This window comes from Prionailurus bengalensis, chromosome E2 (assembly GCF_016509475.1).
Source record: "Prionailurus bengalensis isolate Pbe53 chromosome E2, Fcat_Pben_1.1_paternal_pri, whole genome shotgun sequence".
NCBI classification, from domain to species: Eukaryota; Metazoa; Chordata; class Mammalia; order Carnivora; family Felidae; genus Prionailurus; species Prionailurus bengalensis.
The window spans coordinates 17,858,558-17,877,349 of NC_057352.1; the positions used below are offsets into that span (position 1 = coordinate 17,858,558).

General features: G+C 51.1%; 3 protein-coding genes across 4 annotated transcripts; 1 reads left to right on the forward strand and 2 right to left on the reverse strand.

Annotated features, from left to right (window-relative positions):
• Positions 1 to 1,800: 1,800 nt before the first annotated feature.
• On the reverse strand, positions 1,801 to 10,459 carry TBCB (tubulin folding cofactor B). 2 transcript variants are annotated; one of them, XM_043600713.1, is made up of 6 exons: positions 10,252 to 10,459; positions 9,629 to 9,772; positions 6,173 to 6,269; positions 5,309 to 5,500; positions 2,245 to 2,317; positions 1,801 to 2,072 (listed from the first exon to the last, which is right to left on the reverse strand). In XM_043600713.1, the coding sequence occupies exons 1-6, from the start codon at positions 10,363 to 10,365 to the stop codon at positions 1,958 to 1,960; spliced, it is 735 nt and encodes a 244-aa protein (XP_043456648.1). In that variant the 5' UTR covers positions 10,366 to 10,459; the 3' UTR covers positions 1,801 to 1,957. The 2 variants fall into 2 exon arrangements, with proteins under 2 accessions (XP_043456648.1, XP_043456649.1); XM_043600714.1 differs by lacking the exon at positions 10,252 to 10,459 and adding an exon at positions 10,043 to 10,177.
• Positions 10,460 to 10,744: 285 nt separating this feature from the next.
• Positions 10,745 to 12,244, forward strand: POLR2I (RNA polymerase II subunit I). Its single transcript, XM_043600766.1, has 6 exons — positions 10,745 to 11,083; positions 11,162 to 11,216; positions 11,533 to 11,606; positions 11,695 to 11,769; positions 11,872 to 11,923; positions 12,137 to 12,244. The coding sequence occupies exons 1-6, from the start codon at positions 11,025 to 11,027 to the stop codon at positions 12,197 to 12,199; spliced, it is 378 nt and encodes a 125-aa protein (XP_043456701.1). The 5' UTR covers positions 10,745 to 11,024; the 3' UTR covers positions 12,200 to 12,244.
• Positions 12,235 to 17,868, reverse strand: OVOL3 (ovo like zinc finger 3). Its single transcript, XM_043600790.1, has 4 exons — positions 14,047 to 17,868; positions 13,906 to 13,970; positions 12,949 to 13,150; positions 12,235 to 12,495 (listed from the first exon to the last, which is right to left on the reverse strand). The coding sequence occupies exons 1-4, from the start codon at positions 14,138 to 14,140 to the stop codon at positions 12,266 to 12,268; spliced, it is 591 nt and encodes a 196-aa protein (XP_043456725.1). The 5' UTR covers positions 14,141 to 17,868; the 3' UTR covers positions 12,235 to 12,265.
• Positions 17,869 to 18,792: the final 924 nt, after the last annotated feature.

Consider the following 18,792-nt stretch of genomic DNA (forward strand, 5'->3'; position numbering starts at 1 on the left):
GTTGGGAAGCTGGGGGACACCCCCTCTAAGTCTCCTCACTCTGACAATTCCCTGACACCATAGGGGCCTAAGCCTTGGGATCTTTTTTTTTTTAAAGTAATGTTTTTTGGTTCTTTTTTTTTGTACGTTGACAATTTCAGTGATGTGTGTGTATGTATAGGTGCAGATCTATAACTGGTGGGTGTCTGATGTGAGTCTCAATGTTTCCTGTGTGGCTTCCCCGTGTGTGAGAGAATCTGTGTGCACTATAACCTCTCATGTTTGAGTGTGAGTCTCTGTGTTTTGAGTATGTCTCCAGTGTTTGTGAGTCCAGGTGTGTGTGTTCTGTGTATGTAAGTGTCTGTGTCCATTATGGTGGGCATCAAAGTATGTATATAACAAGCTGTTTGTGGATGTCAGCAGTTTCCCCTGAGGATCCCCTCAACTCTTCAACAGTTCAACCTCATTCTTCTCACTGTGGTTGTGCCTGCTGCTGCCAACTCTTTCTCTAGAAGTTATAATTAAGTAATTGCAACAATTAAGTAGAATCCCCCAAATAGGCACCCCACCAGGAATTACTTCAAGGAGCTAACAAGGGGCTTCTGCATGTACAATAAAAGTATTATTAAGTGAACAATTAGGATCTCCCACCCACAGAAACTGTGGTAGAACTACTTATTGACCCCAATATCCCTTCTCCCCATCTTCTGTAATATAGGAACTTCTGACACTTGGCTAGGAACATGCTGCCCAGAATAAAAACTACATTTCCCAGTCACCTTTGCAACTACAAGGGCCATGAGACAAAATTCTGGCCAATGAAATAGAAACAAGTTATTTGTTTTGTTTTTAGTTTTTTGGATTTATTTATTTATTTATTTTGAGAGAGACTCTCAAGCAGACTCCACACTCAGTGTGGAACCTGATGTGGGGCTCAATCTCACAACTGTGAGATCAGGACCTGAGCTGAAATCAGAGTCAGATGCTTAACCAATTGAACCACCCAAGCGCCCTGGAAATAGAAACAAGTTTTGAGTTGCACATAGTCCTTTTTTTTTTTTTTTTTTTAATGTGTATTTAGAGAGTGAGCAAGTGCATGTGCACAAGCAGGCAGAGCGGCAGAGAGAAAGGGAGAGAGAATCCCAAACAGGCTCTACACTACCGGCACAAAGCCTAATGTGGGGCTCGATCCCACCAATGACAAGATCATGACCTGAGCTGAAATGAAGAATTGAGTGCTTAACCGACTGAGCCACCCGGCACCCTGAGTCGCACGTAGTCCTTAAAGGCAAGAGGTATCCTTCCCCTTCCCCTCTCCCTGGTGCCTGTAGCAGATGATGTGGGAATCATGAGAAGGAGATGGGACAGCAACAAGATACATAGATGGAGACTGGCCTCTGACACAGAAGGATCACCATACCAGTGCTGGTGATTACATGAGACTTTACAGGAGAAATAAACTACCTTGAATAAGAAGTACCTGGGTGGCTCAGTTGGTTAAGTGTCCAACTCTTGATCTCAGCTCAGGTCTTAATCTCAGGGTCATGAGTTAAAGCACCTCAATGGGTGTGGAGCCTATTTAAAAAAAAAAAAAAACCAAAACTACCTTGTTTAAGCTACTATTATATTTTGGGCCCCTTTTTTATAGCAACAAAACATTATACTAACTTATTAGGATGAAAAATAGTCTCATGGGCCCCCAGCTACTAGCTAAGGGATAAAGCTTCATCCTGCCCAACCTCTACTTTACCCACCTCCTATTTCACCCTCACCTAGACAGGCACCTCCAATCCCTCCTATTATCATCAAGTCCTCCAACACTTCCCGGTTTCCAGCAAATTTAATGCATGAGTCTCAAAAGTCAATGACAAGGTGAATAAAATAAAAATGGGCTCAGGAAATAGGGCCATGGGCACACACAGGGAAGGGCAATAAGAAGTCGAGTTAGTTGGAGCAGGGGGATGCCTTTCCTCGGGTGTCACATCTCATCCAACCCGTAGTCTTCCTCGGGAAAGTCCCCCACTGTCACAACCGATGGCTTGACGAAGGCACCGTACTTGGCCTGGCATTCGAAGTAGCGTTTCCCATTCACGCTGCAGGGCATGATGAGGGAGGCAGTTGTCAGAGGGGCCCCAACACGGCTCCCACCCCAGATGCTAAGATGGACAGGCTCACCATATGCACTTAGACACAGAAGCACACATACGCATGTACAGACACGGGCACAGACACACACACAGATGGCTGAACCAGACCACTCATTACCTGCCATCATTTTTCCCTAGTGGCTCATCGTAGCGGACGCCAATCCAGTAGCCACGCTTGAAATCTGTGAGTCCTGCCCAGGGAGGAAATTCCAACAAAATCTCTGAATCACTCCAGATTCATGCCTACCCACTGAGTATAAAACCTGTCCTGGCAAAAACCACTCCTTGCTACCACCCCGGACCATCTCCATCTCCTGCCCAAACTAATACAGTAGCCCCCTTCACTGGTCTTGCTGTTCCTAGCCCGGATTCCCAATTTACTCAATACCCCCAGTCAGAGGAGTCTTTCTAAAAATCTAAAGTAAACAGCACTGCTACCTTGCCCTACATTCCTCAAAGGCTGCCCATCCCACTCAGCATAAAATCCACACTGCTTATGAACAAACTATTTTTTTAAGTTTTTTTTTTTAAGTTATTTATTTAACTTAGAGAACAAGAGGGGTAGGGGCAGAGAGAGAGAGGGAGTTAGAGAATCCCAAGGAGGCTCTGGACTGTCAGCACAGAGCCAGATGTGGGGATCAAACTCACAAATCATGAGATCATGACCTGAGCCGAAATCGAAAGTCAGACACTTAACTGGTTGAGCCACTCTGGCGCCCCACAAATGATTTTTGACAAGAGTGCCAAGACTATTCAATGAGGAAAGAATAGGCTTTTCAACAAGTAGTTCTGGGACAACTAGATATCCACACGCAAGAGAAGGAAGTTGGACTCCTATCTCACATTACATACAACAATTAACTCAAAATGGGCCTAAGACCTATATGTAAAACATAACACTATAAAACTTCTAGAAGAAAATACAGGAGTAAACCTTTGTGACCTTACATTAGGCACTGGTTTCTTAGATACAATACCAAAAGCATAAGCGACAAAAGAAAAAATAAATTGGACTTCAAAAAAATTAAAAAATGTTATGCTTCAAAGGACACTATCAAGAAAAGTAAAAAGGCAACAGACCCCCAGAATGTGAGAAAATATTTGCAAATCGTGTATTTGATAAGGGAATTGTATGTAGAATACGTAAAGAACTCTTAGAACTTATGGGCTGAACTGTGCCAAAATTCACTGTTGGCACCCTAACCTTCAGTACCTCAGAATGTGACTGTATTTGGAGACTGGGTCTTTAAAAAGGTGATTAAGTTAGTTAAGATTAAGTGAATCTGATCTGACTGGTGTCTTTGTAAGAGGAGGAAACATTTGGACACACCAAGAGACACCAGGGATGTGCCCACACACAGAGAGAAGACCATGTGAAGCCACGGCAAGAAGGCAGCCATCTGCAAGCCAAGCAGAGAGGCCTCGGAAGAAACCAAACCTGCCAACGCCTTGATATTGGGACTTCAGCCTCCAGAAATGAGAGACATAAATTTTTGTTGTTTAAGCAACCCGGTGTGTGGTTACTTTGTTATGGCAGCCCCAGAAAACTAATACACAACTTAACAACAAAAACTAAACAATCCTTGGGGCGCCTGGGTGGCTCAGTAGGTTAAGCGTCTGATTTTGGCTCAGGTCATGAACTCAGGGTTCATGAGTTTGAGCCCCGCGTCGGGCTCTGTGCTGACAGCTCAGAGGCTGGAACCTGCTTTGGATTCTGTGTCTCCCTGTCTCTCTGTTCCTCCCTCACTCACATTCTGTCTCTCTCTCCCTCTCTCTCTCAAAAATAAATAAATATTATTAAAAAAAAATAAAAACAAACGACCCAATTAAAAAATGTGCAAAGGATCTGGACAGTTCTCAAAATAAAATAAATATGGTTAATATCATTAGCCATCAAAGAAATGCAAATTAAGCCCATAATGCTGTCCCATGTCATAGCCACTAAAATGGCTATAATTAAAAAGAAAAACAATAAGTGTTGGTGAGGATTTGAGAAACTGGAGCCCTCACACACTGCTGGTGGGAACACACATGGTGTAGCTGCTGTGGAAAACAATGTGGTAGTTCCTCAAAAGGTTAAACAGAGTTACCATGGGACCAACAATTCCACTCCTTTGTGTAGAAACATGAAAATATGTGTCCACACAAAAACTTATACAAGGAAGTCCACAGCAGAATTTTTCATAATAGACAAAAAGTGGAAAGGACCCAAACATCCATCCACTGAAGAACAAGTATGTAAGACGTGGTATAGCCAATCAATGTGGTAGTATCTGACTATAAAAAGAAGTGAAGCATTGATACACGCTACAACACAGATGAATTTTGAGAACATTATGCTAAGTGAAACAAGCCAGTCACAAAAGAGCATGTATTACATGGTTTACATGATTCCATTTACATGGATTACACATATTATATGATTCCATTTATATGAAACATCCAAAATAGGCAGATCTATAGAGACAAGATCTGCCTAGGACTGGGCGGGAGTGGGGGAGGGGGGTGAACAATTCTGTGAACACACTTAAAACCAATGAATTGTGTACTTTAAGGGGATAAGTTTTATGGTATATGAATTATATCTCAATAAAGCTGTTCTAAAAAAAAAACCCCACACTGCTCTCCACTGTCTTCAAGGCCCTGCACGGTCCGGCCTTGCCCATGTCCAGACCTCACTTATTACGTCTCATCTCATTTCCTCCCCACTAGCCATGCTGCCTCAGACAGGCCCAGCCTATTCTTGCTCATGCCCTTTGCACTCGCTATGCCCTCTGGCTGGAACACTCTTCCCCCTTTCACCCTTTCCTTCAGACAATCCTTCCCCTAGGAAGCCTGCTGGATCACTCTTGAGGAAGGTTCTGGTACTGCCTCTCAGCTCACACAGCCCCCCCAAGCTTCCCACATCCCTGCCCTCATCACTTTGGCCCGTGCCTTCCCCATCTCAGCCCTGACACTGTGCCCTGTGCTTTCACCTCAGAACTAATCCCTCTGGCCTCTGCCTCTGCCATCACAACCCACATTGTTCTGCCTCTGCTTCCCACTTCCCTGCCATGAACACTCTGGGCTGTCACTGTCATTGCTGGGTCAGTCTCCCCCACTGCACTGGGATCTCCTCGAGGGCTGGGTCCCCAGCACTGTCCATCCCAGGGCAGGGCAGAAGGCCTCAGTGGGCCACGTACCTACATACATGACGGTGCCCCGGCGAGGGGGCTGCCCAGGCGCCCGCACTTCACAGCGGCTGCCCACAGAGATGGCACTGGCCTGGGTCTTCTCCTCGTTCAGGCGCTGGGTGGCCTCGGCCTCTTGCTGTGCCCGCTCCTCTTCATTGTATCGGCCTAGCTTGCTGCGCTTCAGGAAGGAGCGGACGGAGTCTGAGAGTGGGGTGGGGGACAGGGTTAGACATGGTTTTCCTGGTGTGGCCCCTGGCCTGATGAGATAACCTTCCACCCACACAGAACCAACATTCAGAGAGAAACTCTTCTGCTCTGAGTGTTGGAGGGCTACTGCCCAAGCCCCCCAAATCTCCCACTATCGCCCTGGCTTCTCCCCAGAACCCCTGGAGCCTCCCCATAATCCAGAACCTAAAAGGAAGATGGCTGCTTCCAGTCATGGTATCACCCCTTCTTCCCATGTCCCTTCAGTATTACATTCCCTCCGCCCAGCCTCTCCTTGTCTTACCATTCTTACCAGTGTCTACACATTCTGATCTGTTCTGCTCATGCCCCCATGTGATAACTCACTACCTCCCCCCACATTAACCCCCCCTCCCAGACTTCCCTCTCAGGCCGTCTGCCTGCCTACATTCCCTCACATCTCCCAGCACCTATTCATACCCCACACTTGTGCCCCTACAGCTGTTCCCCAAACCCCATCTGTCCACACACCAACCTTATCCATGCCCTCTACTCGCCCAGGTCTGTGTGCCTGCACTGATCACACCACCGACCTCCTCCCAGTGTCCCTGTCTGCCCCCCAACTTCTGCCCACCCGCACACACTCCCTCTGGCCCCCATATGCCCTCATCCATCGTTATGTGCCTGTACCTTGCCTCTGGTCATAGGCTTCTTGTGAGATCTGGTATTTCTCCACCTTGGACACATCCTCATATTCCCCAAGGCGGGCACCACTGTGATCAATGACCTATAGTGAGGGGAGGGAGGTCAGTGGGGATAAGGTCTGGACTGGGAGGCTTGGGATGCTGGGGGCAGGGGCCTATACATTGGAGTATTCCCTAGATTTAAGTCTCTCTGTCTCGGAAAAACCACATTCCTTTACTCCTTTACCCTCACCTTTACCCAGACCTTCTCCCCTCTCCTGAGCCTAGCAGAAGGGATGAGAACAAGTGTCCACACTGGCCATCTCCCGTTCTTCACCCCCACCCCTCCTTAGAGGCTGGATCTTCCCCCAGACAATCCCCACATGGTGCCACCACCATCAGTGATGATCTCTAAGTCACTGGAACTGAAGGGCAGAGCTCAGGTCTTCCTCACAAGACTTTTAGGCAGCACAGCTGTCCTCTCTGGGCCTCTGGGACCCTCCTAAGCTGGCCCCAACCTCCAGACTCTGAAGCATCTCTTCCTGTACCACCCCCAATATTCATTCACTCATTGCTTGCTAAGCTCTTCCACAGCATCCAGCTGGGCTCTGTGCTGGGTGCTAGGGACACAGTGCAAAAACAGATAAACCCTTGCCCTCAAGGAGTGCTCATTCTGCTGGGACACCAACCATAAACAAACATGTGCATGCATTACACCAGATGACGACAAGGTCCTATGTAGATAAATACCACAAAGAGGTTTAAGGAGCATGAGAGGGTGGTCAGAGAAGGCTTCTGAAAGGAGGGGATGTCTGAGCCAAGGCCTAAAGGCTAAGAAGGAACATATGGCACCAAGTCTCGGGTGCAGAAATGTCCTTAACCCTTTTCAGGAATAGCATGGAAGCCATCATGGCTGAAGCGGAGACAGACAGGGAACAGTGGAGACACATCAGATCACTACAGACTTTGGCTTTTACCCAGAATAAATAAAAGCCAGGGGCATCTGGCTTTGAGTAATGAGAAAAAGCCATGGGGCATTTTACCCAGGGGTGGCCCTGGGCGAGGAGGGCCCGACCTGATTCAGGGCATCACAGGCTCCCTCTGGCTGCAGGTGGGTAGCAGACTGAGGGGGGCCAGGGACAGGCTGCTGTGGTGTCCAGGAGAGGGAGGATGGAGGCTGGGCCAGGGCAGGGGTTGTGGGGGAGACAAGTGTAGACTCTAGACAGATTTTGTAGGTGGAGTCCACAGGATTTGCTGTTGGATGGGATGTGGGTGTGAGGTAAAGAGAGGGGTCAGCAAAGACTCTAAGGTAGTTTGGCCTGAGCCATTGGCCTAACATAGCAAAATAGAAATGGCCCTTATCTCTGGTCAGGATCACTATGAATTTCTACTTTGTGTATTAAGGATTTTGTAAGTTTGAGGTTACTATTATTTTAAACAACACATATATGTTAAACATATAATTTTTTTCTAAGTAAACTTTATGCCCAATGTGGGGCTTGAACTTACAACCCTAAAATCAAGAATCATATGCTCTACCGACCGAGCCAGCCAGGTATTTCAAATACAGGTAATATTCATAAAGAGGAAAATAGTGTAAAACAAATTCTCTAGAGGCTCCACTTCTGGGAAACTTTTCTTTTTAAAAAAAATTTTTTTTAAACATTTACTTATGTTTGAGAGACAGAGAGAGGCAGAGTATGAGCAGGGGAGGGGCACAGAAAGAGAGGGAGACACAGAATTCTAAGCAGGCTGCAGGCTCTGAGCTGTCAGCACAGAGCCCAACGCGGGGCCCGAACTCACAAACTTCGAGATCATGACCTGAGCCGAAGTCGGACGCTCAACCAGCTGAGCCACCCAGGTGCCCCTGGGAAACCTTTCTTAAATGACCTCAGAAGTTAGAGGCCTGTCTACACCTGAACCCATGTGTGAAAACCTCATGTTTGAGGATGGCCCTATGCCATTCTATGCCTGACCCACTAGCATCTGGAGGCTGAGGCTGCCTGTGTCAGCCCAAAGTCTCAGTCCTGTGGGCCCAGCACTACCCTGACCAGTTCCCACTATGATCCGGTACCTACCACACCACCTGGACTATGGAAGCAGCCTCCTCCCTGGTCTCCCTACTCTGTCTGTCTTCCCACACACAGTCAAAGGGAGCCTGTGAGCACCTGGGTCAGACCAGGACCCTCCTGGCTCAAAGCCCTCCCCTGGCTCTCACTTCCTCCTGCCAAAGGAGAGGCCACTCCTCAGTGCCTGTACCTAACTGTGCTCCCTTCCACCTCAGTGTTTGCACATGGTGGGCTCTTTTGCTGGAGTGCTCTTTTCCCTTTTTCAGTTAATTCTTCCTATTCTTCAGGACTCTGCTCAGGCATCACCCTCTCCAGGAAGTCCTCCCAGTACCGGCTCTCCCAGCTCTGTGATCTCTTCCTATATGGCCTTCATGTCTCTGACATTTCATATTTGTTCCTATGAATATTTAGCTAACATCTACCTCACACACTGTACAGAACTAAAACAGAGGCCTCTTCAGACTTGGCTCACAGCTATACCCCTGGCATAACACAGAGTTATGGACCAGTTCTCTGAGCACACTGACTTGCAGAGTCATGCAGACTGAGGTGAAAATTCTAACTACAGTTCATCCTTAGGAAAGTAAATTCCATTCTGAAGCTGTTTTGTCTTCTGCAAAATCGGGTTAATTACACCACCTTCCAAGTCTTATTTTATGGACTCAGCTCAGTACTCAACAATGATTCACTGGGCATCTTCTCAGTACTAGGCATTATTCCAGGTGCTGGAGGAAATGCACAATATGTCACAGGGTGCTAGGAGCTAAAGACAAAAATCAAATAAAATGGAAAAGAGAAGAGATTTAAATTTTATACTGAGGTCAATGAAGGCCTCACACTTGGAGGGTGACATTTAAGTAAAGACTGGAAGGGAGGAGTGAGCCATGTGAAGCCATATAAAAAAGAACCACTTGCAAAGGCCCAGAGGTGGAACCCACCTGGGATGCTGGGATGTCTGAGGAATAAGGGGAGGAGAGAGGATGATGTGAGTTGATGAATGCAGAGGTCCTCAACTTCTCCCAACATGTCCAGTCTCATCACTCACCCTGACCCACCTCACACTCTATACCTCTGTACACAGTTCCCCCCACCTGGCATACCCCTCCCACCCCTTACCCTAGGTCACCTTTCCTCATCCTTCAGGTCTCAGCTCAGGCGTCCCTTCCTTCAAGAAGCCCCTTCTCATACTTCCAGGAGTCAGGCACCTCGCTGGGCATCCCCAGTCCCCTGGGCTTTGCCCACACCACTCTGGCTGTCACTGTCCCGTGATGGCTCTGTCTCTCTCCATGCAGGACTGGGGGCTCCATGAAAGTAGGGCCTATCTTGGTTATCACACAGGGCAACGCACAGCAAGTATTTGTTCAACAAATAAATAAATGGTGGGGAGGCCTCACGTGGATGCGGCAGCCGTCGTCTACGGGGTATGAGCCCAGCAGTGCATCCTCCTGATCCAGCTTGCTGTAGAACTTGTCGTCAGCTCCATACAGCTCCAGTTCCATGCAAGATGCAGGACTGCCCACCACCAGCTCTAGTTTACACTGCGCAGGGAGCAGTCGGTGAAAGGCTGTCAGCGACCCCACCCTCTGCCCTGGGGCTCCACCCCCTCCCCCTTTTTAAGGTACGTACTTGCAAATTAAAAAAATTTTTAAAGTAAACGCTAAGCCTAACACGGGGCTCGAACTCACGAACCCGAGACCAAGAGTCGCGGGCTCTACCAACTGAACCAGTCAGGAGCCCCGAGGCTCCACCCCTTGTAACAATAACCATTACCCCATCCTTGCTCCTCTAAGACACAATTTAGGACACACCTGGTTATCTTTGGTCATGCCCTATGCAACCTCTGATTTTCCTGGCATCGTCCCCAATTTCTGAATACTCAGACTCCCTCTGGGCCCACCCAGCTAGGTCCAGTCCCCAATCTGTCCAACCTCTGTTTATCTCTGGCCCCTCCCCGCGTTCGGAAAGCCCCTCCATTTCTTCCTTGCCCCGCCCCCGGGCCCCGCCCCCACGGCCACACCTTGAACTCAGCTATGGTGAGGCTGCGACTGTACCGCTTCTCAGAGCGGAAGCTGTTGAGAGAGCTGCTGATGAAAACGGTCACTGTGGGCGCCGACAAGCCCGTCACCTCCATCTCGCCGCTTGTGCCGGGGTCCGCAGCCGGGTCAGTCGCCTCACACCGGCTCCGCAGCCGCCGCCGCCGCTTCTGGGATATCAGCCCCTCCCCCTGCTCACGACCTAGCCAATCCATGCTCTCCCCCAAGCAGGGTCCGCCAATCGCCGCCGTCTCTTTTCCACGCCAGGAAGAGGGATCTCCCGTGTTCTTGGGTAGCCCCAGCCAATCCTGAGAGGTCTTCCATGTGCGCAGTTCTTCCAATAGCAGCCCGGGAAACGGCCCAGGCGGGAGAAGGGTGAAGCCCAGGGGAAGGACTGGCAGGAGGTACCCCATCCGCGCATGTGCACTGGCCTTCAGCCTGCAAAGAGCCGTGGCTTCATTTATGGTCGGCGCTTTGCAAATTACGTGAAGCATCGTATTCCTGGCTCTCGTACCATACTGTTCTACAAACTGGGGAAGTAAGGCCCAGAAATTGGAAGCAGTTACTGCAGAATATCAAAAAACTGAAGCAAGTTATTAATCGAACCTCGGAGCACAGAGACAAGCACAAAGCAGCTGGAAGCCAGAGCATGTGCGCAGCTCCGCCCCTCTCTTGGCGAAGCAACTAGGTTTGATCCTTCCCGCGACCGGTCGCGCGGTGGAGCAAGCGCGGAAGGCTTGGCGCGCGATGCGTAGCTATGGAACCGGACGGGACCTATGAGCCGGGTTTCGTGGGTATTCGATTCTGCCAGGAATGGTGAGGCCGGGGCTGCGAGTGTGTAAGGGGGGCAAGTAGTGGCCCCAGGACTAACCTCTGTCTCCTCCCTCCCCACAGTAACAACATGCTTTATCCCAAGGAGGACAAGGAGAACCGCATTCTGCTCTACGCGGTGAGCACGAGCCCACGGAGCGCCGGGGTCTTTCCAGAGGCATCCACCTGTTCCCAGTGTGGCCCCATCTTACTCCACATGACCCTTACTTCTTTTTACGCCCCTTACGTGTTTTGGTCTTGCCTCCTGACTGTCCCACGAGTGAACCCCCACTGTCTTGCCATCCCCGAGGTGATTCTCGGTATACCCCATTATACCAGCTTCGAAACTCCATGCTGTAGTCATTCCTGACCTCTGGGGAAAACCCAGCCTTCCCTTCCAATCCCTTCCGAGACCTCCCCGTAAGCCCTTTCCCGCAACCCTTGCCCTTTCGTAGTGCCGGAATTGTGATTACCAGCAGGAAGCCGACAACAGCTGCATCTACGTCAACAAAATCACGCACGAAGTGGAGTGAGTGGCAGGACTCAGAGCCTGGGGAAGGGGTTGTTGGCTTGAGAGACCTGGTCTGGGCATGATTATTCGCCCTCTGTTCCCTCAGCGAACTGACCCAGATCATCGCTGACGTGTCCCAGGACCCCACGTTGCCGCGGACCGAGGACCACCCGTGCCAAAAGTGAGCGCGCCGTTCATATTGGGGATGGAGAGTGGCTCGTCCTCACCGGGTGAAGGGAGGAGGGAAGGGGATGGTAGGCTGAGTGGCTGACTGCCCTCTCAGGTGTGGCCACAAGGAGGCGGTGTTCTTCCAGTCACATAGTGCCCGTGCCGAGGTGAGTGGCAGGAGGAAGGCTTTCTGGGTATCCCAGGCTTGGTCCTTACCGGGGGTGGGGATACCAACATTTGGGGGAACCCTGCCCTTCCTGGCGTACTGAGCTGGACCATTACCAATGGGGAAAGCCCCTTTGCCTGTTATCTTGGGGTGAGGCTCTGCTGGATGGAGGTTCCATGTTGTACCCTTCCTAACCGGGCAACCTTTCTGCCAGGACGCCATGCGCTTGTACTATGTGTGCACGGCCCCACACTGTGGCCACCGCTGGACGGAGTGAATCATCCTTTCCCACGTGTAATAAATACTGTGTTCTGTGCGTGCATTTCCTGCATTTATTTGCCTCTCATGTGTTGTGTGGGTGCACAGTCTCAACACAGTGCAGGGCACGGTGCTGCACATAGGTGTCAGGCCGCGAGCATGTGAAGCCACAGTCCTCACACACATGCAGCTTCTCCCGGCGCTCACGATAAGCGTAGCTGGCTGGCTGCCCGTGCACCTTAGCAAGATGAGCTTCAAGTGAGCAGCGCTGAGTAAATGCTTTCCCGCAAGCTCCACAGCGGAATGGCCGGATCCCTGCACAGGTGGGCAGAGGGGGAGAGGACAGACAGGACAATGGCCTCCAAGCTAAAGTCTCCCCACCTTAACCTCCATGAGCATTCCCCCATTCCTACTCCAAGTTGTCCGGACTCCTCGGTCTGTCCCACCATCTTCTACCTCCACCTGCTACAAACAGGACCAGATACCTGTGTTCCCACCCTCCTCATCAGGATATTCCTTCCCCAGGGGCGAAGGAGGAGGCTTTACCTTGCACCTTCAATCTAGATCCATGTATCCACTACTGTCCTCGTTGTTCACGCCTCTACCCTCGCGTCACCGTACACCCACCTGACTGGGATCAGTCTGATGGCTGACTCTCCACCCCATATACACAAACACTGGAAACTCCATATCCTGGGCACCTCTCTCCATTTCATCCCAGACCCTCCCGGGACCCAGCTGGCCTTCTCTGTCCCTGCCGCTCCTCACCAGTGTGAGTCCTCATGTGGCGCTTGAGGTCGAAGGCATCGTGAAAGCCCTTGCCACAGCAGCGGCACACGTGGCGGCGTGCAGGGCTGTGGCACTTGAGGTGCCGTGTCAGCATGCGCTGCAAAGGGAAGGCCTTGGGGCAGAGTGGGCAGCCAAGTGTCCCAGGGCCCCTGGGAGTGGAGGCCAGACTGCCCTGCATAGGCTGTGGGAGGGACATGGGAGTTAGACCCCCTGGCTGGAGCAAATGGAAAAACTAGAACCAGGAACCAAGAAGGTCTGGGAAGGCCAGAGACTGCCTGCTATTCGTGTGTGCAAATGCCACCCTGTCTCCGAGGCCTTCCCTGACCCCCATTGCCTTTACCTTGCTTTATTTCCCCATTTATACATCTCCCAACATGACATTTTTCTAGTTTTCTAGTTTTTTTCTTGTCAAGCCCCCAACAGATTATAAGCTCCAGGAAGGAATTTTTCTCTTATTCTTGCTAAATAGCAATTGCCTAAAACAGTTCCTGGCTTTCAATAAATACTGAAATAATCTGTCACCTTTATCTTCTGGCTAGTGTTTTCCTACTTCCAGGGCATGCACAGCTGAATATCCCTTCTGAGAGTCCCTAGTCTTCCCCCATCCTTGCTCCTGTCACCTTGTCTGATCCTGACATAAAGGAAATCACCATCCACTTGGCTTGAATCTTGTTCTGCTCCCACTGGACAGAGAGATCTCTGGGGATAGGAAATGTGGCTGCCCAGCTTAGGGAAAGGGTGCCTGGGATGAAGCCTAACATCTCTACCAAGAAAGCAAAGGCATTTCCAGCAGTGAGAACAACAGGTGGAGAGGTCCTGAGGCTGGGGGGGTGGAGGGGGCATGAGCAAATGGGCTCAAGGGAGTGAGAGGCAGTCAGGCTGAGAGTGGGCAGGGATGAAACGAAGCAGGGTCTTGTGGTCCAGCTGCAGACTCACCGCTGCCCAAGAGTCCCCAAGGCCAGAAGACTCGTGTGCTGATGGGCCCCGCTGGTTGCTGCAGTCTGAGGAGAGAAGCCAGACACGGTGATGCTTTGTGTCTTACCTGCTCTTCGCCTCCAGGCCCAGTGAGGGGCCCACCTGGGACATAGGCATCTCCCCGGAGCTGGTCAGGCAAGTGGCCCCAGTTGGATGGCTGTGGACGCCGACTCCTGACCAGGAAGACACGGGGCATCACCTCCCGGAATGGTGAGATGGCACTCCACGCACGACTGCCTCCTCCACCTGCGGTCACACCTCAGCCCCAGGATGACTAGGAGGGAAGAGGGAAGGGAAGGGGGAGCCACAGAGGACCTGCATTCTCTCCATGCAAATTTTCTGACAAGCCCAGGGACTTAGCTGGCTCCAGTTACCTCTGCCTCAGATGGGACCTACCATTCCTCCCCCTTCTCCTACACCAGGTTCCTGAGGGCACTCTCTAGCCACCAGGGGCAGCCAAGTGCTGGGACCCCCCCAGAAGGTCAAGCAAGGGCAAGATTAGAGCCTAGCTAGCTGCTGCATGTGGGGAAAAGAAAAAGAGACTCCAGGAAGGCTGTCTTCTCAAAGTAGCAGCTGGGCCAAGGACCTGAGGGGTCTGTTTGCCAGGCAAATCAGTCACCACCGGACATCCAACAACCTACTTGGTTATTCAAATCACAGCAGCTGTCTGAGAAGCAGGAGAGGGGGGTGGTGGCTGTGATTGCTTGCCCCAGAGGGTGGAGGAACAGCAGGGTCCAGTAGGTAAGGACAAAGTGAGGACGCGGGCTGTGTATCTTCCAGCAGGAAGCTCCACCTCTGATTATTAGATGCCAAGAACTGATGTTCAGCCAGAAACACTGTTCAGATGTAGCAGATTTTAAAATATTGGTGTGTTAATAGTCCAGCTCCTAGTGATTGCCTGGGACACCACTCCCCCGCTCTCCCACAGTCCAGGAACCAAAGGGGGTCACGTGACACAGCCAGGGGCTCCCAGAACCCCACCCTAACACTCTGTCCTGTCTGTGTTCTAGACTGATCATTGTCTGACCCCTTAACCACTGGTTAAGGATGTTGCATATTCTCTGTGCAGTTACTTTCTCTCATTTATCCACTCAGCAATTTCCTGAACTCCAGCTATAGGCCAGGTCTAGCTCAACATTAAAAATGAGCACGTAAATTAGTCCATGGAGGAGACAGACCCACCAGTGACAACCCAGAATGACCAAGGCTATGATGGGGAATGCACAGGCAAAGTGATCCAAACTGTAATAGAGAAAACTCAGGGAGCTCATGGGAGCCCAGAAGAGGCTCCCGATCCAGCTTAAAGGTTCAGAGATGATTGTCTGGGTGTGAGCCCTGAAGGAAGATAAGGTTTCAGGTAAAAGGGAGGGTGTTCCAGGCAGAGGGAACAGTCTATATAAAGGCTTGGTGGTGAGAGGAGCATTATTTCATTTCTTCACATTCCCTGAGAGTCAGTCCTGCTCATTCATTTGGGGCAGCAAAGGAGGCAGAGTTTTTCCACTTTACCTCAGCAGGACCCAGACAAGTCACTTCTTGCTGAGCCTCGGTTTCTTCATCTGGAAGATAGAACTAATGTGTCTCCCTTGGCTGGTTTGTGTCAGAGGCCTATGTAGATCATGTGGGGAGAATGCTTAGCATGCAGCATATAAACAGGGTGGTTGTTAGGAAGTCTTGAGAGGTGGTTAGGCAAGCATCGGAGTTTCTGTCAGCCCATCTGTAAAATGGAATTTTCAGTGTCTCCATCTCACAATTGTTGGATTTCGTGCAGCCATGACTGGTGTGTCCGGCACAGGTCTGGCAGCCCAGTATCTGGGATCTGTCCAGCGTGGAGTACAGGGTGCAAGTTGCACTGAAGAATGAACTGGCAAATGGTTAGGTGGAGCCATTTTGTCTCTTTCAGGTGCCCAGTTCTCCGTGCCCAACAGCATGTTTCAGGGCAACTGGTTCCTGTGTCATTGAAAACACATTAGGGAAGAAATCCGGGGCTGGGTGTCTTTATTTTCCCTAAGGCCCTTTCTGTCCCCTTCCTCCCTGCTCTGTGTCCTGGGAGACTGACCTGGGTGGACCACATCATCTGGGTTCCTGTGCCCCCTGGCTCCCAGGATTTTGACAGTGGGGAGCCCCACAGAAGATGGGAGAAAGGATTCCTCCAACTCTTCCCCTATGGAGTTGCCAAGGACACAGCTTCCCTAGGACAGCCCTCTCTCCAGTATCGGCTCTTCTGGTTTCCACTTGGCTCCCTTGCACCTCAAGGCCAGGGTGGGAGGAATAGCTCACCTCTGGTGCCAGCTCAGGGTACTGTACCAGCCCTATGATTTCCCTGTTCCATGCCCACTTCTTTGCAAATGATCCCTTTACTAAACTCTCTGAAATATCCCATGTGAGCATGCTGTCCTCTTCTTCCTGGGACCCTGTCAGTCCACAAACCACACTCACACACATTCATCAGCAGTGGTTTCTTAACCAGCTGTTTTGTTGAGGAGAGAAAGTCTGGTCCTTCTAGAGCTGAAGAGCTTGGCATTGGGAAGTGGAGAGTGGCAGGCACCCTGGGTCCTCCCTACCAGCGCACCCTCCTATTGTGCTGAGAGAACCCAATTTTGTTTGAGCAGCCACATGCCCAGAACAGGAGAGACGGCTGGTCCAAGAAAATGAAAGCAATCTCCATTCCTCTTGCCTGCAATCGCTCTGAAAGGGGAGGTGTCTAGGGAGGCTTAGCACTGTTCTCACTATGCTGGTGGCTGCCTTCCTTCATGCCTTTGTTCCTGGCTGGGTAGGTGTACTGCTGAGGGCTGGTACGGCAGCCATGTTGCAGCTATGAGAGAGCCCGCTAAGCTGGAGGGCAGAACTCAAGACTCAGGGGTTAATGGAGCACGAATATAGTCAAGAGTAGCAAATGTCCCTACAGCTTGGAACCCTATAAGCCAGTGATTTGCTACTAGGGAGTTGAAGGCTTAATTATGATACAGGGTGGGAGGGGTACATTCCATGAGGGGCACGACTCAAGACAGTCCTCTGGGTGTCCGGGGGCCTGGCTGCCAAGCTTCGCATCAGGGATCTTAGGTGACCGTGGCCAAGCTAGGCAGAGGCAAGGACAGTGGGCCCCAGTGGTCTGTAACCTGTGGGGCTGGGCAGGTCAGGGAACCTCCCGTCAGAGGTCCAGCCCACCTGAGTCCTGGACCTCCCGGGCTCCCTGGGGCAGGGAGAGGGAGCATTGAGAAATAACATCTGACATTTCAAATACCAAGCCCAGGCATCTTATTTGGGGGGAAAATTGTGTTGTATTTCTTGGATTTAAATGTTGTGAAACAAGGCCCTGCCCCCTGGAGCCTTGTTCTTCCTCCCATCTCCTCTCCTGGCTCACTGCATTCCTTACACATGTATTTCATCCCCCCGATGGGGCATTTGCATCCACTGTTGTCTGCCTGGATACTTTCCCAAGATGCCCACAATGACCCATGCCTTCTCTCAAGCCTCAGCTCAAATGTCACCTCAGAAAGGCCTTCCCTGACCCATCAGCCAAGCCAGCACAGTGACATCTTAATTCTGGTTTTGCTCTCTAGAAGGCTAATGCCGTGAGGGCAGATGCTTTGCTTGTCTTGCTCCTCACCCTACCCCTCACACACAGAACCGACACAGGTACCTGGCAGGATTTTTTTGAACTGCACAGTTGATTCTGATGCGTGTAATTGTTTATGGAGACAGCGCAGGGCCATGTCTTTATGCTGAAGTGTCTGGCTCTGCCACCAGGCAAGCCTAGGTTTGAGTCTGAGCTCTGTGGTACCCTGGACAAGAGTGAATCTAAGCTTGTTTCTAGTGGGCCATGACCACCAAACAGAGCAGAGAGGAACTCAGGGAAGTGGTGGTTCAGGCCACAGCAAGCCACATGGCGGGGCTGTGCTTTCGGCGAGGACCCTGCCCTTGCTGGCTTCCTTTTTAGAGAGAGTTGGGGGGCGCCTGGGTGGCGCAGTCGGTTAAGCGTCCGACTTCAGCCAGGTCACGATCTCGCGGTCCGTGAGTTCGAGCCCCGCGTCAGGCTCTGGGCCGATGGCTCAGAGCCTGGAGCCTGGAGCCTGGAGCCTGTTTCCGATTCTGTGTCTCCCTCTCTCTCTGCCCCTCCCCCGTTCATGTTCTGTCTCTCTCTGTCCCAAAAATAAATAAACGTTGAAAAAAAAATTTTTTAGGGGCGCCTGGGTGGCGCAGTCCGTTAATCGTCCGACTTCAGCCAGGTCACGATCTCGCAGTCCGGGAGTTCGAGCCCCGTGTCGGGCTCTGGGCTGATGGCTCAGAGCCTGGAGCCTGTTTCCGATTCTGTGTCTCCCTCTCTCTCTGCCCCTCGCCCGTTCATGCTCTGTCTCTCTCTGTCCCAAAAATAAATAAACGTTGAAAAAAAAAAATTTTAGAGAGAGTTGGGACAGCAGGGACTTTTGTGGTCACAAGAGTGGCCTTCTTGGCAGACGCGCCACACGGCCAGATGCCTGCTGCCTAGGGAAGCTGGTACCAGAGCTGGGAGCCCATGGGACGAGTCTAGTTGTAGTCCTCCTGCTGGGGAAGCTACTTGTTCCAGCTGCTAGATGGACTGGCCATGCTGCCCCAGTGTCCAGTGAGTGAGCCTGCTGGTCCATTTCCCCTGCTGTAATTAGGGACAAAAGCCTGGACCTCACAGGATCCAGCTGGGCTTGGCCTAGGGACCATGATCCAGTGGCGTGGCAGTGTGTGTACCGGGAACCATGGTCTGGCACACGGTGATGGCAGTGGCTCCAGTGGGTTCTTGGGTATCAGTAGGGGGCAGAGTGGAAGCGCTGGCGGCTCCTTGGGGAATAGCTGGGCCTCACTGGGCAAGGACAACAG

Coding starts and splice junctions, on each gene's coding strand:
- POLR2I (XM_043600766.1), top strand. CDS start 11,025: ATGGAACCGGACGGGACCTATGAGCCGGGTTTCGTGGGTATTCGATTC. Junction 11,217..11,532: donor ACCGCATTCTGCTCTACGCG/GTGAGCACGAGC, acceptor GCCCTTTCGTAG/TGCCGGAATTGTGATTACCA. Junction 11,924..12,136: donor CACATAGTGCCCGTGCCGAG/GTGAGTGGCAGG, acceptor CCTTTCTGCCAG/GACGCCATGCGCTTGTACTA.
- OVOL3 (XM_043600790.1), bottom strand. CDS start 14,140: ATGCCCCGTGTCTTCCTGGTCAGGAGTCGGCGTCCACAGCCATCCAAC. Junction 13,971..14,046: donor GGGAGATGCCTATGTCCCAG/GTGGGCCCCTCA, acceptor TTCTCTCCTCAG/ACTGCAGCAACCAGCGGGGC. Junction 12,496..12,948: donor CCACATGAGGACTCACACTG/GTGAGGAGCGGC, acceptor CCACCTGTGCAG/GGATCCGGCCATTCCGCTGT.
- TBCB (XM_043600713.1), bottom strand. CDS start 10,365: ATGGAGGTGACGGGCTTGTCGGCGCCCACAGTGACCGTTTTCATCAGC. Junction 9,773..10,251: donor TCACCATAGCTGAGTTCAAG/GTGTGGCCGTGG, acceptor CTCCCTGCGCAG/TGTAAACTAGAGCTGGTGGT. Junction 5,501..6,172: donor AGCCTATGACCAGAGGCAAG/GTACAGGCACAT, acceptor CCCCACTCTCAG/ACTCCGTCCGCTCCTTCCTG.